At 32.4% G+C, this 20,603-nt stretch overlaps 1 protein-coding gene across 1 annotated transcript in view; it reads left to right on the top strand.

The window, feature by feature from the left end:
* Positions 1 to 14,046: 14,046 nt before the first annotated feature.
* Positions 14,047 to 20,603, top strand: part of BRINP3 (BMP/retinoic acid inducible neural specific 3) — a 213,756-nt gene continuing 207,199 nt past the window's right edge. Inside the window, exon 1 of the mRNA XM_007461248.1 lies at positions 14,047 to 14,272. Within this exon, the coding sequence (XP_007461310.1) occupies positions 14,047 to 14,272 (226 nt within the window). The remainder of the gene's footprint in view (positions 14,273 to 20,603) is intronic.

The raw sequence follows: 20,603 nt of genomic DNA, 5'->3' as shown, positions 1-20,603 counted from the left end.
TTGCCATATGATCCAGTAATTACCTTTGTGGATACCAAATGAATTGAAAGTAGGTAGGGTCTTGAAGAGATAGTTGTACACTATGCTCATAGCAGCATTATTCACAATAGCCAACCATGGAAGCAACCTAAGTGTCCATCAGTGAATGAATGGATAAATAAAATATGCTGTATACAAACAATAAAATATTAATCAGCCTTACAGAAGGAAGAAATTGTGACACAGGCTATAACATGAATGAATCTTAAGGTAATTGTTCTAAATAAAATGCCAGTCACAAAAAGACAAATACTGTATGATTCCATTTATACGAGCTATCTAGAGTATTCAAACTCATAGAAACAGAAAGTGGAATTGTGGTGCCCAGGGTATAGTGTTTAGTGAGAAATGAGTTTCAGTCTTGCAACCACTTAACACTACTAAACTGTGTACTTTAAAATGGTTATGATGGTAAATTTCATTTTGCCACAACTTAAAAGAAAAAGAAAATATTTTCCTGTGTCATTTTCAGAGATATATTTATATCCTCATCGTTCATTAAAAATATTTGTGACTCTCTGGCAATGTGCCTTTCCTCTCATCTGGCTGCTTATTGTTATAACTCTGAGTCTTTAGTGAGGCTGGTTGAATTGATGATTAATTTCTTAGGCATACCATCCCTGTAACAGATTCATATATTAATCTTTTCTGAATATATTTTGAACTATCCTTCTATATGACTCACATAGATGTATTATCTCATCCACATAATTTATTGGATTTGTCTGTTCATATATCTATCTCTCCTATTAAATTGCCCATCCCTCAAAGGCAAAAAAATTAATACACAAAGCAGTCAATAATAAATAGTACACAAAAACATGTACTCAAAATAACTATAGACACATCAAAATGAAGTTCTAAAAACTATTTAAGTAACCTACAAAAAGATCGGAAAGAGAAAACATAAAAATGAAAAGCAGAGAGACAAAATAAAAATAACTAAGCCCCCAAATATCAATAATTGCATTAATTACAAATGGTATAAGTATTCTAATTAAAAGACAGAGATTGGCTGAATGGACCACAAAACACAAGCAAAATATAGATTGTCTATGATAAACCTCACTTCAAAATGATAAAAGAATAGAAAAATATCATGCAAACATTAATCAAAATAAAGCAGTAGTATCCATTAACATCAGATAAAGTAAGATTCAAAGCAAGGAAATCGTAAGAAACAAAGAACTGCCTAATGTAATCAGAAAGCAATCCAATATGAAGACATACTAATCTTAAATGTGTGTGCACCAAAACACCAGGCTACAAGATATGAGAAACAAAAACTAATAGAAATGAAAGAATAGAAAAATCCACAATTATAGTTGGAGATTTCAGTGTCTCTAATCAATGGGTAGAGCAACTAGACAAAAAATCAGCAAGAATATAGAAAAACTTAACACCACTATTAACCAATAGAATAAAATCATTTATTTAACCCGTTACTGTAAAATAGCCCAGTACAGATATTCTAGTACTCATGGAACATATAACAGATAGAAGATCTCCTCAATCATAAGATAAACCTCAACAAATTTGAAAGAATTATAATTGTACAGTGTATTTTTTTGATCATAATGAAATCATACTAGAAATCAATGACAAAACAATATGAAAAATTCCAAACACTTGGGAACTAAATCACATACTACTAAATAAACTGTGTGTTAAATAATAAATCTCAATATAAACAAAAATACTTTGAACTAAGTGAAAAGAAAAATAGAAAGTATCAAAAATTATAGTACACAGTTTAAGTGATACTGAGAGAGAAATTTATAGCACAAACTGCTCACAATAGTAAAGGGGAAAAAATTGCGTACCAACAATAAAAAGACCTCAAAAAAGAAAAGTAAACCCAAGCAAAATTTTAAAAACTAGAGACAATAGCGCAAATCAATGATTAAAAACAGAGAAACAATGGACTGAATTAGTAAAACATGCAGGTTCTTTGGAAAAATCAATTAAATTGGCAAAACTCTAGGAAAAAAAACAGAGAAGACACAAACTACCAATATCAGGATTTAAGTGATTATCACTACAGACCATGTGGATGGATATCAAAATGATAATAAGTGAATGCAATGAATGACTCTATACACATACAATTGACAACTTAGATAAGATGGACCAAGTCTTCAAAAATACAAACTTTCATAGAACACCTACTATAAAAGATTTAATTTTACTAGCCCTATGACTATTAAAGAAATGGAATTTTTAGTTTTAAAACTCCAGATAAATAGATCTGTAGGCTCAGATAATTTCACTGCAAAACTCTACTAAATATTTAAATAAGAATTAACATTAATTCTGCACAGTCTCTCTCAGAAAATAGGAGAGGAGGAGCACATACCAATTTATTTTTATCACCCAAGTGTTACCTGATATCAAAACCAAAAAAGAAAAAAAAATGAACAAAAAACAGCTCCAAAGTAGAAAACTATAGACCAATCTCTTTCATGAATATTGATAAAAGTTTATTGATAACATCTGAGTAAATAGAATTCAGCAATATGTAAAAATAATTATACATAAATGACCAAGTGGGGTTTATTCCAGTGTTGCAAGGCTAGCTCACCATTTGAAAATTAATAAATATAATCCACCACACTAACAGGATAAAAAAAAAAGATGATCACATCACTTGATGAAGATAAAGCATTTAACAAAATTAAACTAGGCATGGACATCCATCCACTCTAAGCTCTTCTACTCAATATATTGCTGGAAATTCTATCCAGTAAAATATGGCACTAAAAGAAAGTGAAAATTCTACAGATGAGAAAAGAAGATATAAAACTGTCACTGTCTGCAGATGACATAATTGTCTACATAGGAAATTCCAAGAGACTCTACAAAACACTTCCAGAATAGTGAAGGAGTTTAATAAGTTTGTAGGATATAAGATAAACATTCAAGAATCAATTGCATTTCTAAGCTAGCAAAGAACATATCGACACCAAAATTAAAAATACAATATCATCTACAGTCATTCAAAAAAAAAAGGAAATACATAGGTACAAATCTAAAAATCACGTACAGGTCTGTCATGCTGATAACTACAAACTATGATGGTGACTGAGCAATTAAAAACAACCACTTTTATATATCCATTTTCATTTGTTTCTCTTAATCCTCTATTGCTGAGATGGAAACACTTTTTGTTTTCTCCTTTCAAAATGATATAAATCTTTTATTTTTCCTTTTGTTTGCTCTCATTTTTCCTCTGTAGTGTCCTCAGTTTTACCCCACCCACACTATTCTCTGATTCTGGGAAATTTTCTTTAGATACTTCCTTGATTATTGTTTCACCGTTTTATTTTCTGTTTTCTTTGGTCACGTGGAGTGACTCTCCATGATAAGTTTTTAGGTTCATCAGTATTTTAGACCTGTTTATTCACTTCCTTTTCAGAGTCAATAATGAAGTGATAATATAATCATCCAAAGATTATATTTCAGTGGTTGTTATATTTCCCAAAGTACTGTCTTTCACTGTCATATCGCTGGTATATCTTTCATTATGCCCTTTCATTTTTAAAAAAAGTGTCTTTTAACAGTTTTCCCCCTGAATCCTTCTCAGTTGTTCTTCATCTATAGGTGTGTTAGCACTTTAACTGAATATAGCTTGTTTATTTACTTTGCACTAATTAGGCTGCACACCTGATTGGTTCTTTCTGCTGTGATTAACCGTTCTTTCCAGATATTTTCAGTATTTGCATAGGTTTTTCTCAAAGTGTTCTGTACTACTCAGTAGTCCAGTGACCTGTTTTTTTTAAAGCAAACTTTGTGGAGGAGACATCATTTATTTTGTTAAGAATCAATTGATTATATTTATGAATTTATTTTCTTCTACATGCATATTTTTCATTACAAGCAGTTCCAGTAAAGGGATGAGACATAATATCCCCATTGTGGAATAACACTCTTTTTCTTGTGATGGAGTACCTCCCTTTGTGTTCGGTGATGTTAACGTTTTATCGTGGAATCTAAGCTTCCCTGTGGGTTTACAGTACTTCCTCCTTCTCTGGAATCCTTGTTACGCATTAGAGACATATTGGCAACCTTCAGCTTAGTTGTTTTTTGATGTAACAGATTTTTCCCATCATTTTCCCAATTTCATCCTTGAATTCCCTCATCACAGCTGGGTGATCCCATCGAAGAATCTCTTTTCTTTCACACCATCTGAGACTCACTCTGAGACTTTTATTCTCTGTACTCTGAGGCTGGAGTTTGGACTGTACTATATCACTTATGAAAGCAATTAATCGTAAACCTCTTTAATCATTCAGTTCCTACAATTCTACTGCTCTCTTCTGAGAAATGTGAATTAGTCCCAAGCGTTCTTTAGCTCCTTCTACCAAACAGATATTTACATTCTGTATTGCTTGGATAACTGTTTAGTCAGGACAATAAAGCATTAATCTATAGTCAGTATTTTGTTTCTATTATAATAATTTATATCTCTCACATTCCTCCCCATTTTATTGATAAACGTCTCCCAACTTCCTTCCTTTCCACCATTCTCCCTCTCTCTCTCTCTCTCTCTCTCTCTCTCTCTCTCTATATATATATATATATATATATATATATATATATATATTTCTATCACTTTCCTTCTCTTTCACCATATGCTCCCTTTTACAATCCCTACACACACAAGTATCATGCATTACTATTAAAATCCACCTTTCAAAGTTGCTGTTAATCTATAAAGAAGTTAAGTTCATTACTTTTGGTGTCAAATTCCCTGGATTCAAGCTATTGTTAGGTATACATCCTTAGAAAAATAATTTGCACCAAAACCCTCTCATGTGCCAAAAGGAGATAAGAAGAGCATATATACCTCACAGTGTAGTAGTTTAAACCAATGAGTCACTTTAAACACAAGTCTAATTTAACTAACATTTCAAATTCCATCTTGAGGTAAATGTTACTTGACAATCAAAATATCAAATAATATGAAAATTTTGCTTTTTGCCAGTCAGACTTTAAACTTATTGCCTGTTAAAACTTACATTTTAATGTTTTTAGGAAAAAAACTTGTCAAAGTATATATTATATATTTATCTATCCCCTAGCAGTATGGAATTTGAGTTTGTACAATCAGTGTCTTTCCCTTGCCTTTAGGCTGACACAGATACGAAAGATTGAAGATCCTCTTATAACTGATAGCAGGACTCCTCTCCCCGAAGTGCATTAGCTAATGGAGGCTGTGAGCCCCAACTCTGTAGATTTCACTGTACTCACAGACAATGGTAGCTTTTTTTTCAACATTCAAATATATGTTTCGACTTTTAATAGGAGTAGGTTTTTACCTAGTACTTAGTGATTCTCAATTTAAAGCAAATAGTTAACTCCTAACCACCCCTAGTCACTTGAACACTCAAAGAGCCCAACTGAAAAATGAATTCTTCCAATGAGCTTGGTTTTCTGTGAACTTTAGCCAGGGTGTGTGCTCACAAGTCAGAAACTTCAGCCTTTTTCTTTCTTAGGTGGTTATTTCATTTTAGCTCACATGATAACATTCACTCCTTTGTTGTTTCAGTATGTATTTATTGAGTGACTACTGTGGATCATGTATCTGAGTCTTAAGAATACATAGTTATAAAAAGAAGACGTAATCCATGTCTATGTGGAGCTTATTATATAATGGAAGAGGCAGACATTAATTGAATAACCACACAGATAAATATATTAACTACTAGGAAGGAAAAGAATACTCTGCTATGAATACTTAGCAGAATTAGTTGGAGACAGGATTGGCAGAGCAGAGAAGACAGCAATTTCCCCATATGTTATTGATGTCTTTGAAGGGTTATATAGTGGGTGATATGCAACTAATATCTTTTCTCTTTTAAAATTTTTATTTATATTGGAGTATAGTTGATTAACATTAACATTGTTGTGTTAGTTTCAGGTGTCTAGCAAAGTGATTCAGTTATACATATACATGTATCTATTCTTTTTCAAATTCTTTGCCCATTTAGGTTATTACAGAATATTAAGCAGAGTTCCCTGTGCTACACAGTAGGTGCTTTTTGGTTATCTATTTTAAATATAACAAATTTATAATTTAAATTATATTTAAATTATAATGTTATATAAATTTATAACAAATTTATTTTATATGAATTCCAAGCATAGAAGACAGGAGGACTAAGTGCCTGTCAGATAATATGTTTCAATTTGTAATCCATAGATTACATATTACATATACATCCATAGATGACAATAATATCCAGAGAAAAGTAACATTACCAGTTTACGTTTCAAAAGCTTTTTGTGTGTAAAGTGATATTTTGACAACTCAAGCCTGACTCAAACTGAAATGTTATAATTTAGGGAATGAGTAATTTATACCTTGTAAAATTAAAATTATACATTTTTCTGAAAGTTTATTTTGTCATAAAACACCATATCCAGCCTCCCTACGACATGTGGATTTGAAAGACATAAAGTTGAAATAAATTATATGTATCTTAAAACCTGTGACCTACTACAACACATTTTTATTTTCCTTAAAAATCATAACATTTAAAAAGAGTTTTCTTTAAGATATTTTAAACTTATTACAGGAAAAATATTCTATTAAATTGAGTTACTATTACTTAAATATAATTTTTATTATGGAAAATTTTCATAAAAAGATTAACAATTTGTATTCACTGTCTCTAAACATTTAGTTACTCTAAAAAAAGTCCTTGATCTTGCCTTTTTGGAGGCAACTTGAAGGTTATTTGAAATTAAGAAGTATATGAAGTTTTGATTTATTGCAACCTCAGATATTTAATTGGTTAGCCACATTGTCATAATTCATGATTTATAAATATTTGTTCCAATGTTTAAGGTAGAGGTTGTACCATTATAAAGAATCTCAATGAAATTATTGCTTAAATGTTTAAAGAAATTATCAAATGCAGATTAATTTTTCATTAGCAGGTAACTATTCTTTTGGCATTTATTCTTACTGATGAGCATTTAATTTATTAATCTGTGCCTGGACCAAGAGAAACAATTTGCAGATTCTTTGAGTGTGGCTCTATTTAAAAATTCTCTTGTTAATTTTACTCATTAATTTCACTAAAGCTTATTACCTTGATCTAGCTAGCTAGCTAGCTAGCTAGCTAGCTAGCTATCTTTATTCACATTGACATCCTGGGACAAAAATCTGTGACTTCACAAGTGTACACACACCAAAATTTACCAAGAAGTAAACTGTGCTTCTTGCACTATTTTAGTTAATTGCTACAAATTTTACTTCTTTAAAAACTCTACAGAGTCAGTATTATTGGACGTACACTTATAAATGAAATGACTTTACATCAGTGAGGTTAAAAACTTGCCAAAATGTAATCAGCTTTGAATTTTGTGAACTGAATTGGTGAGGATGAGATTTGAAACTTCAGCTGATTCCTAAATCCAGTCTCCTTTGGAAAACTAACATTATCTAGCTCCCTAAAATATTTAAATTTATGTAAGAAGTGTAAATTTTTCAACTTAGTAACCCAAATAAATAATTAATTTTTTAATTATAAATTTCAAAAAAGACATTTGTATTTGTTTATTGCTTTTTTTCACAGGGAATCAGAGTAGGCATTTTATTTTAGCTCAGTTGTATTTGTCTCTTAGCTTATCTACACTGATCAATAATTACCAAATCTGTATAATTATATGAATGTGATTGAGGAATAATTGTGATGAGTTGTAATAGATGTTAAAACTATACTTCCAAAATTTAGAAAGAAAAGCTTTTGCTTGTTAAATAATTCCCTCTCTCCTCAATTTAGAAAGTAATTCATTGACAGCATGTATGTATATTTTTTACATCAAAACTTTTGCTAACACCTCTTCAAAGGAGTGATTTAATTTAAAAATGGATAATAAATCTCTATTTTATATATATATCTGCAAGGGTATAAGCATGTGGTACCGTTATAGTCCTATGAAGTGAATTACCTTTGGGAATAATGACAGTAACTATGACAATTGAATTCTGTGGTATTTCCCTTAAAATTTGATTTAAACCCCTATTTATTAAACTATAGAAAATGATTTAAAGCTATGTAAGATAAAATTAAATCACTTTCAGTTATTTCATAGCCCTAAAAATTTAACATATTTTAAGAATTAAAAATATACATTAGTAGCCATAAACCAGACCATTCATTAAAAATTCTCAGTAACCCCACCCCAATCTTATATATTCAATAATATAGTCAAGAGGCTACAGCTACAATGAATTCGTGTTGCTTCACTGGGTTGGGAAGTGTTTTCTTGCAATAATGCTAATTTGTCTTCTCCATTCTCCTGTGAATTTGGTGGCTCATTCAAAACACAATAGTCATTAATGATGCTTCTCAAAATCCTGCATGTAAACATTTCACAAATGTCATATTTGTGATTGTGCCTTTCTTCCAGTTTTTTAAAAATAGATTCATTCTTCTAAATTCCTAGCTTCACACCAAAATACCTCCCAAGCTTTAAGAGCCCTGCTACTGTTAAATTTTAAAAAAACAAACATATTAGTGTATTAAGGGGCAGGAGAGTGAAAGAGAGTGGATTCTCTACCCTGCCAACTGCTCAGCATTTAGCTGCTTTTAAAAAACTGCCTTCAGAGCTACAGCTATTCAGGTCATTAAGAACATTTCTCTTGTTCTGGCCAAATGGAAAACAGCATCATTTGTGAGGCGTGGAAGTGCTACAGAAAGAACATTAAAAGAGCCAATTTTATATATAACAGTTACACATAATAGAATTATGGGGGGATAGTATTGATTATTAGTGGCATTTCTTAAGATCAGTATGACTTTACAGATGTAATTAGAAAGTTATTACTACTAAAGATTGGCAATTCATAATTCTTAGGCTGGATTTGTTCACAGATTAGTGCTTGGGTAATATATTTTGTTTTAATATTCTGTTGTGTCTGCAAGTGTTAATGAATATTGACAGAATTAAAATTGCAAGCCAACAAGTGTAGTATTGTGAAAAGTAATGTAATAAAAACTTTTAGGGCTTTACACAAACAACTTTATTTAGTGTTAAGTTAGCAGTTAAAGATAAGCCTTTTCAGCAAATGCATCGTCTGATTTTATCAATATTTTTATGTTGCCTTTCCTTTGGTAGAGAGTCCAAAATATATAATATCACCAGTGGCAGATTCTGTATTTCTCAGGAACCAAGTATACATGTGTAATTTTAAAGAAATCATGGTAGTTAATATAGTTCAAATATACTGAGTACATTTATGCATTCACACAGAATTTAAATACAAATTAGAAAGGTCAGTGGCAATGTGGCAATGATGTAACCGTTATTTAAATGGAATTTGTTGATGTCAGTCCGGTTTTCCAACCTTTTTTATGAGATGCGTGGGGATAAAATTATAATATATATTGTTGTAGAAAAGTAAACATTACGTGGACACGCATAAAAAATGATGGTTGCAAGTCAGAATTTTTAGCAGCAAACATATAACTCTAATCAACTAATGGAGGCTCCTTAGAGCCAACAAAAACATTTTCAAAGTAATGTTCCAGCTGAACTGTTTACAGTCCATTTGTGTGTTCCACAAAATAGTGGTGATTCTAAAGGGGCTGAGTTAAATTAAACAATGATGATTGTGCTGATTTCATTTAAAGACTTCCAAAGGTTATGATGAGAAGATATTTACATTCTGTGAAGGCTTCAGGTAGAAGGCAGCATTTAGTTAGATACAACAATGTTCTTATTTAATATAAACATAATGCATCTGGATAGACTCCATAGATGCCTTTGGGTAAAATGCTCTCATTATGATAATCATACCAGACAGCATGTTTTCAATTCAGCATTCCATTGCTTTGTTTTTCCAAAATTTAATGTGTGCGTGGTCTAGTTCCAACTGAAGTGGATCTATTCTTAAGGAAGGAAAAAAAAAAAAAACTGTGCCCATATGTTCCTAATTTATGTACAACCATTAGTTCCTTTTTGCCTTCTCAAGTTACCCCACAGTCAAAATACTCTACATCAGCCATGGTATACTAGATGACTTTGCTAGAAAGCAAGGAAACCAACTACTAACTCTGTAATCTTGGTAGATTTACATGACAAGATCTCTTTTTAGTTCATGCTCTTGTTCATCCTAAGAAGCTGCAGGGGTAGTGGTTGAAGGTTGGGAACTCGAATCATATTTGCTGATCAAAGTCCCAGGCTGAGGGTCCAGGCTAACCTACATGCTCACACGTTATTGGTCAAAGGAAGCTGTGTGGCCACACGGGTAAATGCAATCATACCTGTGCCCAGGTAAGAGACACGATATTTGTATTCATATCTATGTCCACAGCTCATAGTGTGGTACTTAACTGTCCAGAGATGATTTCCTTTACTTAAAGTGCTCTTATCATCACTTCTCAGGATGATTTCTGTACTAACTAGGCTTTCTCCAAAATATATGGAGATTATAACTGTGATCATATATCATTACAATATAATCCAAACGTGAGTGGAAATGAGAGATCTCAGTTCTCAAACCGACATTTTTTTTCTATTCAAATTATACTTTTGGGATATACACAATAGAAAGTAAAATATTTTACTTCATTCTTTATATGAAAATATAAAAAAAAACTAGGAGAAGAATTTTAGATGAAGCTCTGAAAATTAAGAAAACAATTTGCTATGGTTACTAACAATCCTGTTTTATAAAATTCATTCATTCATTTATTCAGTTAGTTAGTTGATTGGTTGATTTAGTTATAGTCTTAGTTTGGTGATACTCTCAAAGAGTTTGTCCTTTACTTTTGGTGTTGCATGACAGAGAGGATAAATTAACCAGATGTGGTGGCAAAGTGTTTTATCCCAATGAAATGTCAAAAGGTGAATTGAGACCATAAACTTAATTGAGGTTAACATACTGCGGTAATAAAAAGCGCCTGATAGATGAAGAAAGCTCCCTGGAAGGTTGTCCATAGTCTTAGGCTCTTTATAGCCTTCTGAAGTGTGTGAATATAAGGGAAGAGAAAACATATTCGAAGTGAGTTAGATTAGCAACATTTATATCAAGGAATTGGGCAGAGGGGTTGTGCTCAATAAGCTACTGGCCTACTTGTATTTTTGCACACAAAAATATTGTAAAGCCATTGAATTGCAATTTATTCATTCATATTATACTTCACTTAGTATAATTTTGGAATCCTTGAAGTCAGAGGTTTTCTTCTATTCATCTATATTACTACCAAGATATCTGGTAGTTATGACAATAAGTAGCAAACCATTAATAAATTTTCTTGTTAAATTAATGTTATAAGCTGATTTCAGAAAATGATGTAAATTTGTTCTAGTTCTTTCATATTACATCCATTCTTTGTCAAATTTAAGAGGAACAAACTCAAGAAAGTTGCAAATATTTCAAGTCAGAATAGATCATGGGTTGGTACTGATTGCAGGTTGATATTATATATTTACAAATTGTTAAAAAAAATAAGAGAGGCTAGAATGGCACTCTCCCAATATGTAGTTACCCACAGCCATCTAGCAAGAAATACTCAGCAGTTTAGAGAGAGTTTGTATGGGTTGTAAAATACCACCATTGTCTTGGTTACTTAAGTCCAATTACTTCACTTAGCAATTCACATTTTAAGTTATGAGAATATACATATGAGTTTATAAATTTGGTAATTTAAACCATTGAAAAAGATATACCACAACTTTAGGTTCAAGCTATGTTACTATCCCTTGATAAAATTATAAAGTTTTTTCAGCAAATAAAAAAGTAAATGTTTGAGGGTAAAGTTTGGAAATTAATGAGCAGCTATTATTTAGATCATGGTTTAATAAACAACTTCTTAGAAGCATTGTATTACTATATACCTTATATTCACAAAATACTAAAATATTTTATTTTAAGTGCTCTCCTTCACAGTTTTGAATATGTATTTACATATGTATATTCTACATATATGTCGAACACACACATGCACAAATACATTCAGGTAAATTTCTTACAAGATGAAAAGACAAAAAATTACTGATACCAATTAGGTTTGGAACAATAACAATGACATTCTTACTCTCTTCTGAGGAAATATGAAGTAATAAATCCAGTATAGTATCTCTATAAGCCCAAGATTTACTGAAAAGAGAGCACTTTGAGTAAATTTTAAAAACAACAAACCAAATTACCTAATCAGTAGTTTTCTTCAGAGTATCTTCCCCAGAATAGCAGTACTGGCATTGCTTGTTGAAAATGCAAACTCTTGACCCCATCCGAGGCCTCATGTATCAGAAACTCTGGGGTGGAGTTTCCAGGTGATTCTGATATGTGCTGACATTTGAGAACCATTGGTAGAATAATACTATTCAAAACTGTTTGGGTCAGCTGATTTGCAGAGGTAATAGCGAGAGTTTCTCAATGAAGGAAACACTAAGTTGACTTATTTTCAGGCCAAGGCCTTACCTAGATTCTTTAGTGAATCTTTCTTATAATTAAATTCCAAAAGACTGGATGGATTGTATGGCTGCCAGATGTGTGTCACTGGGACAAATTATTCATGGCAAGCGACTCTATCAGGGGCATGGTTCTTGGTCCTGGAAGTATTTACTGTTTCTCCTTATTCTGTGTAAATCTATTCTGTGCTTCCCCACATCTAGCCTCTTTTATTTTACCTTCAGAGACTAAGTATCAAATACCACCTCTCCAGAGTTGCCCTCTCAGATCACTTAAAATAAAATAGGGCCATCCTGTCCACAGCCCTATGGCCCATCACAGCAGTCTGTTTGTGGTAGCTCTCAGCCCTTGTCACAATCTGGATGTTTTTAAAATTTAACTTAACATCTTTATTTTATTTATTTTTAAAACTTTCTCTAGAATGTGAACTCCATGCAGAGTCTGGTTCACAGATGTATCTATCATGCACCTTTTTGTGGTACATTCCAGGAATTTTTTGGAGGCAAAAATATAAATAAGTATGGCAAGTATTTATACAATATTTAATCAACCTTTATTTGCTAAGTAGTAACAGTTAAATTACACACGTAGGAGTGTTTAAATCTAGTAGAGGGAAGTCTTCTCTGTGGAAGGTATTTGAGATTTTATCAGACCACTCCTCAGAAAAAAAATCTGTATGGTTGATATCAGGCAATCCAGTTCACTGTAGTTATTTTCTAAAGTATTATTAGGTTGACTTTAACAATATAAATGTATACATTTTTTATATATAAATTTTTTATAATCATACTTGCTACTTCTCTAATTTGACCATATCCACCTTAAAAGTTATTTTGCATCTTGAGTAATTACTAATTAAGTTGAATTGGGGCTTCAAATTATGTTGTAAACAATAATTATTATAAAAAAAATTTTTCTTTGGATCATATTTTTAAAAATTCTTCTACAGTGCCTTAGTATTCTTTAGGTTTGACAAGTTCCCACTCTAAAGTGAATAGAAAATAATCATTAATGATGAAAATAAATTTATTTTTTTCAATTTCCATTGGAAAATGGTAAAGTATTACTTTAGTTTCCCTTTTAAAAAATAATTCTACATTAATATTCTATACATAATGAAATCTTTTGTTTGTTTGTGGTACGCGGGCCTCTCAGTGTTGTGGCCTCTCCCGTTGCGGAGCACAGGCTCCAGACGTGCAGGCTCAGCGGCCACGGCTCACGGGCCCAGCCGCTCCGCGGCATGTGGGATCTTCCCGGACCGGGGCACGAACACGTGTCCCCTGCATCGGCAGGCAGACTCTCAACCACTGCGCCACCAGGGAAGCCCTGAAATCATTTTTATGAGTACATTTTTCCTTTGGAAAAAAAATCAGTGGAGTCTGTTGCTTTAAGTGGTTTATTTTTCCTCTCCATGACTTGGTTTCAGTATATTCACTCCAGCTACATAAATTATAAATATTGCTTCTCCTACTTACTCATAGCACATGAAGTATTATTACAAACAAGAATCATTGTAATGTAGTGACCCCAACGAAACTATCAAGTGAACTTTTCAAATGAAAATATTCAGATAGATTATGTATTTACGAATAAAAATAAATTTGCTTTTCAGGGAGTTTGGCCGCTGGAAAGTAAATAACCTTGCAGTTGAGAGAAGAAATTTCCTTGGCTCCCCTCTGCCTCTTGCCCCTGAATTCTTCCGCAACATAAGACTTTTGGGACGTCGACCTACCCTTCAGCAAATCACAGAAAACCTTATCAAGAAATATGGGACACATTTCTTGCTATCTGCTACTCTGGGAGGTACGACTCTTTGAAAATATTTGTGCCTGTGTGTGCTTGTGCATAAAACTGTATAAGTCAAGGAAAAGTGTCGATTCATCCAAATCACTGCAGTTTGAATAATCCTAAATTTCATTCATTAACTTTTAATCAAAACATTTATTGAGTTATTATTACTAAATATCTTGTATGGTGATCACAATGATGAGGTAGAGGATTTTCACTTAGTTTCTGCCTGAAAGCAATTTACAAACTAATAGCCTCTGTTAAATATAGGCATAGTTATTACACTCTATAATGCAAGGTGAGGAGCCAAATTTTGTTTAAAAATTGAATAATAAGCAATCAAGTCACAGCTAGGACTTCAGGTTACAGAGAGTAGGAAAGGTCCCAAAGTAAATGTTGAAATTCTAAAATTACACTTTTTAGAGCTATTTTAACATTTCTGATTGTAGTTGATATATGATGTGAAGGGAGTAATAAATAAATATCAATGAAGATGCATGATATGAAAGTAGAGATTAATAATGTCACCCTCCTCAATGTGATGTAATACCATTAAATGTGTGTTTTATCATGGTGATGTATAATTCAGTATTTTGAATACACTTAAATGATTTGGGGGGATATAGTGTGTAATAGGAAGAAAATGACATTTTTCTAAAACTTATAAATACCCCAGAATTCTGTATATTTAATTTTGTGTAGGACTTGAAATAATGTCCAAACATTCCGTTTTAAATAGATGTTACTCTTTCCTATAATAGGAGGAGTGGACAAAATTGGATAGGAATCACCATGAAAACAGTGATTCCCTGCTCCCTTGTCAGTTTCTCAGTTAAGTTTACTGAAGCCGGGCAGGCTAGTTCACACCAATGGTGAGGTAATGTGAAAATGCTCTTCATTTTCCCAGTCTTAGAGGATGTGTCTTTCTTTCCGTTTACCTGCCAGTCCAGTCTGTCACCAAGTCACGTCAGTTTATTCCTCTAGAATATATCCCGTATCCAACTCTTTCCTGACTTCCACCGCAGTGTCCCTACACCAAGTCACCACCATGTTTCTCTTAGAATATTCCTAAGGTCCATCCTTCACACAGATCTTTTGAACTTGAGTTGGGTCAAATCATTTTCTGTTTTAATTAAAACCTACAGTTAGCCAGTTGAAATGAAATCCAGATGTCTTTCTGTGGTTTCTTAAGGCACCACATGAATGCTCTGCCCATTGGCTTTCATCTCAAACCTCATCTGTTCTCTCTCCTGATCATGCTCTATGTTTCAGCCACAAGGAAACTTCATATTTTTCTGCTCAAATGTTACTTTCTCAGAGAGACCTTTTCTAACCCTACCAGCGACAGTGCCCATAGACAACCAATATTCTCTGCTACTTCATGATCTCACTCTGCATTCTTCATAGTATTTATTATTATGTGGAAATTTTTTATTTTCTTGAAAACAGGAATCTTGCCTGTATTTGTTACCAATTTACTCACATAGTTATTATGGATGGAAAATGTCACCTGCCGTATCAGTAAACAAAGCATGTTGTGGCCATCGGGCCAACAGCCACTGCAGCTGCCTCCGACTGTGCACCCTGAGGGGACTCAGGATGGAGAAAAGCAGGATAGTGGCCCTAGATAGTTAAGGTGCATATCAGAGAAATGATTTCAGTGAGCCCAGACTCTTGCATCTTCCCATAAATAGAAAAGCACTAAATTCATTAACTTGAGATGTCCGTTTTTCTTTAGTTAACAGCAATCTTTTGATGTTCCACTACCTGCTTTTATTGCAAAACTCCTATATATCCTGGCTCATCCCTTACTTCTTTGGAGCCATCCCTCAGAGCTCTCTGAGATGCTGTGTTCCGGGCTGAAGTCTTCCATTTTGTCCACCAAATAAAACTTAATTCTCAACTTTTAGGTTGTGAATTTTTTTCAGTCGACATTATAGTAGTGCTTGGCACACAGTAGGTTCTCATTACATACTTGTTAAATGAAACTAAGTGAAACTATACTTTGCTAGGAGGCTGAGGCTGCCCAGTCCACTAGATAAACATCAAAACTCTGAAATGGACAGAGGATAATTGAGATCTAATTCAGGAAGAAGACTGAATGAGAAAGAAAATCCATGGATCCAAAAAAGGTCAGTTAAACAAATAGATTCAGAATTGGAATCAGGATGAAAGGGAGAGCAGGAGAGCCAGACATGGAGAGGGTGGAGAAAGAGAGATCCCTGGATAAGCCAAAGAAACAAGTCTGCCATGTAACCCTAAGGAATTAAAGGCAGAAGATGGAGGGGGTTCAGGAGGACAGGAAAGGTTAGCTGTGAATATGCACTCTCTCTCCATTGCTTTCCTCCATAAATGAATAATACTAAAATAATGAGATAAAGGGATCAGACAAGCCTGGTGTTGAATTCTGGCTCCTTTTTTTTTAAGCCAATTGTGAGACTTTAAAAACTGTTAAGTAACTTCACTGATTTTTAGGGTTTTTTTTTTAGTTGAAAGGGGGAGAGTAACACCTGTGTGACAAGGCCATGGGAAGATTAGTGTAAGTGTAGGAAAATGTCCTTGGCATAAACATGCCATGAATTAATGTTATTGCTGTTGTTACTACAGCAGTATGGATAGCAAAACAATGACAAAATATTCCCATAATTGTGAAAACTGATTCTTTGAAAGCAGTGTCTTTTGGCTTAGTATTGACAATGATTATTAATGTAATAAAATCTGAAGTAAAAGTGAAAATTAAATTATTTCTATAACATCTCCTTTTAAAAAGTTCAGTGGTCTTGAAACACATCCTAGGTTTCATTACCATTGTATCAACAATACAGAGTTCCCAGAAGAATTTCAGAACATGAAATGTATTCTTCAAACAAGAAAGGAAGGAAGGGACAAGGGGGAAGGCAGAAGACATCAAAAGTACAGATGATTCTCAAGGACATTTTTGTTCCTTAGTAGCAAAATTGCGGTGACATTTTTATTTATTTCATTGTTTTTGCATTATGAATGCCACACTGTTGTCTTAAAATAGTTTTTGTTTTGCATGTTTTTTGTTTGTTTTTATAAAAGGGGTTTATAAAAACCTTTGTGGTAAATCACTTCTTTGGGTTGATTAATAATGACAATATGCTTTCTCAAAATTGCTTTACTTCAATTATTTAAAAGTCTAGTTCAAGCAATTTCTTCAATGGTGGGGAGGGGGAAAGAATAGAGTTGCCACTCTCACTTTCCTTCTAATCTCTGACCATTCTTTGGATTTAGTGTTCCTGGTATTTTCTATTGGAATTCTCTTTTTGTCTTTAAATGTTACTTGTATTTTCCTTCAGGAATCTCTCTGTTGGGTGATGTTAATAATTTAGCTAAAATGCATGAAATTAATTAAGTAGCTTAAGGATATAAACTGTTTGCAATTAAAATATATACTAGGTTGATTTCAGGCAATTTTTAAATTATTGTTGTTGTAATTACACTAAGTCTTTATTGTTGCTCTAAGTGTATTTTAATTTCATGTGTTTTACCTGACTGAACATGAAATTGTATTACTCTGTTTCTTAAAAAATTGAGATTGGTGGTATTTAACTTGAGCAAATTCTCTTTCTCTCTCCTTAATTGACCCAGATTGAGGAACAACTCTAATATTAACACACTGAGGATGTCATGTATGGAAGCAAATATTTTTAACAAAAAGCCAGTTTTAAAAAAATTATTTTCTTATTTTTTATTTTTAATTGAAATATAGTTGATTTACAATGTTGTGTTAATTTCTGCTGTACAGTAAAGTGATTCAGTTATACACATATATATATATATATATACATTTTTATAGTCTTTTCCATTACGGTTTATCACAGAATATTGAATATAGTTCCCTGTGCTATGCAGTAGGACCTTGCTGTTTATCCAGTCTATACATACTACTTTGCATCTGAAAAAGCCAGTTATTTTATAAGTAGATGCCTTCTAAGTAACTAGATCTTCAACTAAATTTAAACATTTTTCAAAACAAGTTGAGTGCAAAATACTCTCTACCAGCATTAAAGCAGTGAAAAGGAAATAAATGAAAAATGTCTTTTTTCCCCAAGAGTTATTTAGTACATCATATTATTGACTTAGACATAAAACTTGGGATAGCATATTTGAAGCCTTTAATGGGATATTTTATGATAGATAAAGCCAGTGATTGAATTATCTTCCTATAGGGAAAAATAATTTATAAAAAACCTTCTTCAATATATATCATTTTCCCTATTTGTTTCATCTTATAGCTTCCAGACTATTTATCAATATAGTAATTTAGCTTGCTTCTATTTGGGATAATGATATCTAAACTCCATCACTGTTTAAAATCTAAAATAAGCTACTCAATTTAAAGAATCAATCTTGAAATAGATTGCACTCCTGGGATATATTGATTTCTAGCTATGGAATATATTTCATGACTGTTTTTGTAATATATTTCATTATAATACAATATATGACAAACACTGAAATAAAAGTGTATCTTTTATTTCAGTGAATATAGAAATACAAAAAAATAATAAGTGAATGAAAACAAAAAGACCTTAAAATTGTTGGGCTTACTGAGCAGACAGAGGGTGTTTGCTAAAAGTACCAGATCAGGATTTTAGATCCATAGTAAAGGACAAAGGACTAAGGAAGATGAAAACCAAAAATTCATTTAAAAATTTATAAAAATGTTATAGCAAAATATTTACAGTAATTTTAAATGTGACCTCATCTTCACCTCCAGAATTACAGAGACTTGTCTAATTAGTCCATAGGCCAAGCCCTCAGCCACTCACAGTCACATGAGAATGTGAACACCTCCTGGGTGAGACTTGGCTCTCTAAAGCTTAAGGCAGTGAGAAGCTGACGGAAACAGGTGCTCTGCTCTCCGGACAGCACATCCTAAAGAGGAAGAAGAGCAAGAGGCTGGGTTTCTCATGCCAGTCCCTTCCCTACCCCCCGCCTGTCTGTCGGCTCACTACACCTCTGTGGGTGGAGTCAGGAATGTGGACACAGTGAGGACTTTGAAGGCAAAATAGCTTCCCTCCAAAGTAGTCTTTTCCTGATAGAGAATTTTTTTTTTTTTTATTGGACCAAAATTCATTCAAGGAGCAACTGGATAATGTATGAAGATTTGTTCATTTACAACTTTAAAGAATATTTTTCATTCTCAGCAACATAAAAACAGTTCCATTTTTACCACTGGTTTTGAATGCATAGTTTTAAAGGCCATAATTAAATTTTTAGCAGAAAGAGTTACAATTGTTTTTTTCACATGCAAGTTTGTTTTTGAAATTTTTTTCTGAAAGTGCTTCTTCTGAACATGTATCTGCGGTTACCATATTACTCAACTTAAGTATTTTGTCAGGTATTTAATTTTGTTAAATATAGAAAATATTTTCTTCATTGTTGGAGTGAAAAAAATGCCTGATTGTAGTCCAGAGTAAAATTAACTTACTAGGGCAATTATTTAAAATAACAAGTATTACCTCAGTGACTACATAGTATATAACTACATAGTATAACTAACTATGCCTGCAAGGTAGTTTATTTAGTTTTATGATACATATTTTTTGTGTGTATATCTCTCAAAGAAAAAACAGAGGTAAGCTGGGGTATGATAGAATATTAGTTAGTTTTTTTCCCTGTATTCTAGCATCCCTGTAAGTATAGGACTCCAAATATCCTTATTTAATTTCAGAAATACTCAATTCTCACTTTTTACTATGTGAATTACATTCTGTATAAAGTATTCACAGTTAGTTTTTAATTCTATGTCATGTATCATCTTCTTTCAAAATAGATTAACAGCTGTCTTTCTCATTTTCACTTTATCTCTTCTTAGGAGGTACAAATCCTTTTATTTTAGTTTATCTGTAATGTAATTTAAAGAAGTTAATCTGCCAAGATATGTATATATAATTTATTTCTTAATTAAATATAAATAATTGAAGATATATGGAATGTATGCATTCCTTAGAATACATATTCTGTTGAAGAAAAAGAACTGAAAGGAAGAAAAGAACAATTTTCTGAAGCTTTATATCCTGGGGAATTATTAAAATAATGGTACTGCCATACTGTTATTAAACCGAATATTTACTCATGCTACTTAAGATCAATGATATCAGTTCATATCTCTGTCTCTGTGTCTCCTTTCTCTCTTTCACTGTATCATCTCTATCCCTATCTCTCATGTTTATCTGGTAAATAAAATGAAAACTTTGAAATTAAAATAATATTGTTAATTCACTTTTGATGGTTTATAAGGCAGCTGTCTACTAAAGTGATTTGAGCCCATTTATAAAAATAATAATAAAGATGACAAAGAAGATGATATTACAAT

Source organism: Lipotes vexillifer, unplaced genomic scaffold, assembly GCF_000442215.2.
Source record: "Lipotes vexillifer unplaced genomic scaffold, Lipotes_vexillifer_v1.1 scaffold66, whole genome shotgun sequence".
Classification (NCBI taxonomy): domain Eukaryota; kingdom Metazoa; phylum Chordata; class Mammalia; order Artiodactyla; family Lipotidae; genus Lipotes; species Lipotes vexillifer.
The sequence above is the reverse complement of the archived record's forward strand: the minus strand, read 5'-3'. Positions and strand labels throughout refer to the sequence as shown.